Here is a 5000-nt window from a genome sequence, read left to right on the forward strand (position 1 = left end):
GTATCCTTCGTCCAGTACTAGACGAGAAAAAACTGGCAACCATTTTAATGAGTATTCCGGATTCTTTTCTTTCCTAATATAAAACAAATGGTGTAAAAGCGAGGAAATTCCATTAAAGAACGACCAAAACACTTATTATATACGTATTAAAAAGGCATAATATGTGTAAACACTGTATTCAGTGTCAGGTAATGAATATACAAGAGAAACTTTGTAAAGCGGAGTATTCCAGGAGTGAGTTGCCAACTTTTCCTTTTCTGAAACTGGATGCACTATAGTAATTTTTTGTTGGAATTCCCTTCTGTGTTCTGTATTGTGTTCGTTCGTGTTTTTTTTTTTATGATAACAAAGAAAATGACCAATGTAATGACACCGCTCCAGAGGGTGCCAATCCTTTGTTTGTTTGTTTGTTTGAGAGAGAGAGAGAGAGAGAGAGAGAGAGAGAGACAGAGAGAGAGAGAGAGAGAAGAGAGAGAGAGAGAGAGAGAGAGAGAGAGAGACTGAGTCTGTGTGTGTACGTGCGTGCGTGCAGTATATAAACCTATCATCGAGCAAATAAACTTAAATAGTACAAACCATGGTTCAGTTAACATTCTGAATCACACTGTACCCAAGAACAAAACAACAGGGTGTGGCAGGTAAATACATTAGCTTTTCATCTTTATAAAAAAAAATAATTTCATTTATCTATTTATTTACTGTGATATTTTCATGCCTCTGTTATTTTCAAACTCGATGGATGGACATTTTAATAATGTTTTTTTTTTCATGCTTACACACGACTGACTAAACAACAATGTTTACATATTTCCTCACGCACAAAACTTATGCACAAATTTGCTTTATTTTCTGGAAGCAAAATTCACATTTTATGATAGTAAAGAAACAGTCATGTATATGCAGAACAAAAACAAAACTCCAAAACAACTGCATTTACAAAAATAATATGCACAGAATGATCCACAAAATATGACATATCAGGATTAAACTGAGGACCCTAAGATCGTAATGAAGTTACAAATAATGGAAATGGTGTTTTATATTCATTCTTTGTTATATCCTCTCTCCATAAGCATACATACACAAAAACAAATACACACACTCACGCACACACACACACACACACACACACACACACACACACACACACACACACACACACACAAACACACACACACGTTTAAATGTAAGCAAGTGCATATGTATGTGCACGCGCGCATACATCTTCATACACACACATACAATATCACTATGTGTCGTGGCACAACGATATATTCATAGCACTAAATCTATTCTGCTTAACACCTATTAAAAAGTTTATCGTATTCATCAGGATAAAATAAATATTCATTCATTACTTGCGAGACCGTTAAAGGCTTTAAAAATCAATAACATCAGACATTTTTTTTCAGGAATGATAAAATGGCCTGGTAAACGGGATCTATAGAATGAGCCTAACGCAGCAGGCGACGATGACGGCGGGGAGCGAGAGGGAGGGCGCGGCGGCGGAACTGTAGAGTCCCTCCGCGTCGTGGCCAGCACCGTTTTCTGTGTCGTCGCCGTCGTCTTTGGTGTGAGCCAATTTCGCTCTTTCCAGACGCTCCTTCTCCAGGTCCTCGAACTTGGATCCTCCTCCAGGGTGGATCGGCATGAGCTCCTTCGGGAGGCCGTAATACGCGACAGGGTCCGGATCCCGCTTCAGGTTTTCCGTGACCGGCATCGCCTTGGGCTTCGGTTTCGCGTCCTTGCCCTCGCCCGGGAGGACCCTGATGGCCTGCTGCCACAGGTCGCTCGGCGTCCCGATCCCTGAGTAGGACCAGAAGTAGGCCTGGTCGAGCGCCCTCACGGAGTCTCGTTGGGGCTTCTCGTATATGTGCAGGGGCGTGTCCTGGTGGTAGTCGAGGAAGTGGACGCGGTGGAGCTTCCTCTTGCTGTGGAAACGTTCCTGTTGGAAGAGTAAAGCGAAGACGGCGGTTAATCCATGGGCTTCGTTGTAATTGATATCTGTCATGTATATCCTAAAACTGAAGAAAGTAAAACATCATTTATTTGAAATTAGTTCAATAGTTAATGTACAATGTGAAAAATAAATCCAAATTATACCACGTTATTCCAAAGTACTTAACAAACGCATTCCCAATAGGACTGCCAGATCTCGAATATAGGTCCAGAGCATTCGCGAAATTACTTATTCATACAACACATGACAGGAAATCAAACCGCTCTCCGCTTGGCTCGCGCGTCACTCGGCCAGAGCAGGTCAGAGAGGCGAACAGCTTCACCAACGATTATTCAAGTATTCTATGCGTTTTGGTTATACATAAATGCATACGAAACTCCATATTTCCCCGGCAATGTATTCTCCCAGCGAGCCGATAACAGAATCGGAGAATCAATGAGCATCGGGCATGATTCTGAACCATATTTTATGTAGTCGCGCAATATTTAATACTAAATGGCTCTATGTTTGACACTTTGATGGCGACCTGTTGGTCCATTGACTAGTTTAATTGAATGGTGGCGTAACATTTGCAATAAATCAAAGTCCGCTGCCAACGAGCTGAGGACGTAAAACAGGTAATTATTGTCTGGATGTATTGATTCCTTTACAAGCAGAAACCCTCAAAATGAAAATGTTATCAAAGCGTGTATCGGACAGTTTCATGAAGCATATACGTAGAAAATAAATCCAATTCAAGACTCGTTTTCAATTCGTAAAGGAACAGAACACACCCCGATTCTTCCCGACAAGCCTTTCACGGCCGGACTCACCCGCAAGCGGTGCGCGTGCCGCACCTTCTCCTTCCGGTGCGCGGGCGGGGCTGCGGCGGCGTCCTGTGCCCTGTGTGTGTGCGCATGGGGCTGGACGGGCGAGGGCTGCTCCTGGCCCCGCGACGAGGCCATGACCTCTTCCGAGGCCGCCAGACTGACCACGAGAACTGCCACCTGGAGAGGGAGTGGTTTAGTTAGATATACGTGGGATAAAATATTGAACCATATATAAATACTTATAAATACAGTACAGGAGTCTAAATGCATGTAGAGAAACAGAGGCAAATAGAAAAAAAGAAAGAAAAAAAGAAGAAAAAAAAAATATATATATATGTAAATATATACAGAGAGAGAGGGAGAGAGAGAGAGAGAGAGAGAGAGAGAGAGAGAGAGAGAGAGAGAGAGAGAGAGAGAGAGAGAGAGAGAGAGAGAGAGCGAGAGAGAGAGAGAGAGAGAGAGAGAGAGAGAGAGAGAGAGAGAGAGAGAGAGAGAGAGAGAGAGAGCGAGAGAGAGAGAGAGAGAGAGAGAGAGAAAGAGAGAGAGAGAGAGAGAGAGGCAGATGGACAGACTGATCCTACAAAACTTTATTTGGTCTTAACAATCAAACTTTTTCATATGCAGTTCGGTAAATAATAGTCCAGCACCTTTGATTTGATTGAACAACCTTATGTTAGATTTTAAAAAATCTTGTTTCCTAATACATCTACTTTATGGCCAATAAGAAAAAAGAAAACCAGACTAATGAACTAATCTCTTAACAAGAAAACAAGACACTAAGGATTGTAGTCAAATGCGAGTGACAAACCTAATGACCTTCTACGTATTTGTTGCGCTTATTTTAGAATCTTCTTGAGATAATAATGACAAATAAAAATGAAAAAGAAAAAGAAGAAAACACTCTTGTTGGTTATATCAGCAGTCAATATGTTGTGTAATTGACCCTCTATAACGAATGCGAGTTTGCGACTGACTGCAGGTTAATTGTGACAAATACAGTCGTATGTGCAAGTGTTATAAGGACTGTGTGCATTTAATGTAAAATAATTTCTGCAGTCGACCAAATTATTTATAGATCAATATACAAATACGGCATCTGTCATAGAAATGACATGGTACAACTTTACTTAATTTACGGTTTTAATTGCTTCGTGAGTGCTGCCCCACGTGAGACCGTTAATTGCTCTAACTACTTTATTTTACTGTAACGATACAATTGATGGCCTGCTAACTAGCGCCTCACCACACACTGGTACAATAGGCGAGCAATTAATATATCAATGAGCAGTAGATAAAAATGAGAGATTTGTATGTGTGGTTGGTCGTGTAGGAGAAAAATTGTAACATACTGCTTATCCTCCTTTTGATATTGGATATGTGGGGATGCCGAAGAAGAGATACAGGCAGTAGATAGATAGATAGAGATAGAGATAGATAGATAGAAATAAAGAGATAGATATAGATAGATAGAGATACATAGATAGATAGATAGATAGAGATTGAGAGAGAAAGAGTGAGTGAGTGAGAGAGAGAGAGAGAGAGAGAGAGAGAGAGAGAGAGAGAGAGAGAGAGAGAGAGAGAGAGAGAGAGAGAGAGATGGAAAGAGGAAGGGGAAGAGAAAAATACCATTTTCATCTCTGATAATGAACGCCTTAACATTCATGCAACTGTACTTTACATTTAACGTAATTCTCGCGTTGTAAGCGGTTGCCTTACAATTCTCGTGTTATGATTACCTAACCACAGTTCTCGTATTGTGATTGGTTGCCCACAACTCTCGCTTAATGATTGGTTCCCTAAAAATTTCCTATTATGATTGGTTGCTCGGTCATGACCACCGATTTTCTCTATTGGAGAGAATAGAAAACGCATTTTGAGGAATAACTTGGCCCGTCACAATTCCTTAAATCTTATTACGTACCACATTACATACAATGACGTCATAGATATCGGCTACGTCATTACTGCGTCACTCTCCGCCGAATAACAGACAAATTTTCCGAATGTGGAAGCCCATGCCACGGTCGGTGTGATTAACATGCAGCTCCCTTCGTGGTGGTTGGCTTGGCGAGATACGAAATTAGGTGCGAAATATAATCTAATATTCCCGCAATTCAAAAGCGTGATTTGTTAATTTTGTCGAATTAAAAGCAATGCATAAATTTCCCGCTGTTATTTATTTTTGGGGGGGATGGAGGGGGGGGGAGTACGGTTGGTTTTCGATAATGTTA

At 41.0% G+C, this 5000-nt stretch overlaps 1 protein-coding gene across 1 annotated transcript in view; it reads right to left on the reverse strand.

Moving 5' to 3' along the window:
* Window positions 1–5000, reverse strand: part of LOC125034169 — an 80423-nt gene that overhangs the window by 1111 nt on the left and 74312 nt on the right. Inside the window, exons 3-4 of the mRNA XM_047625850.1 lie at window positions 2773–2946; window positions 1–1945 (exon numbers count right to left, since the gene is read on the reverse strand). The exon at window positions 1–1945 is cut by the window's left edge and continues 1111 nt beyond it. Of these exons, the coding sequence (XP_047481806.1) occupies window positions 1442–1945; window positions 2773–2946 (678 nt within the window). The 3' untranslated portion in view covers window positions 1–1441. The remainder of the gene's footprint in view (window positions 1946–2772; window positions 2947–5000) is intronic.

Source organism: Penaeus chinensis, chromosome 17 (assembly GCF_019202785.1).
Source record: "Penaeus chinensis breed Huanghai No. 1 chromosome 17, ASM1920278v2, whole genome shotgun sequence".
In the NCBI taxonomy this organism is placed as follows: domain Eukaryota; kingdom Metazoa; phylum Arthropoda; class Malacostraca; order Decapoda; family Penaeidae; genus Penaeus; species Penaeus chinensis.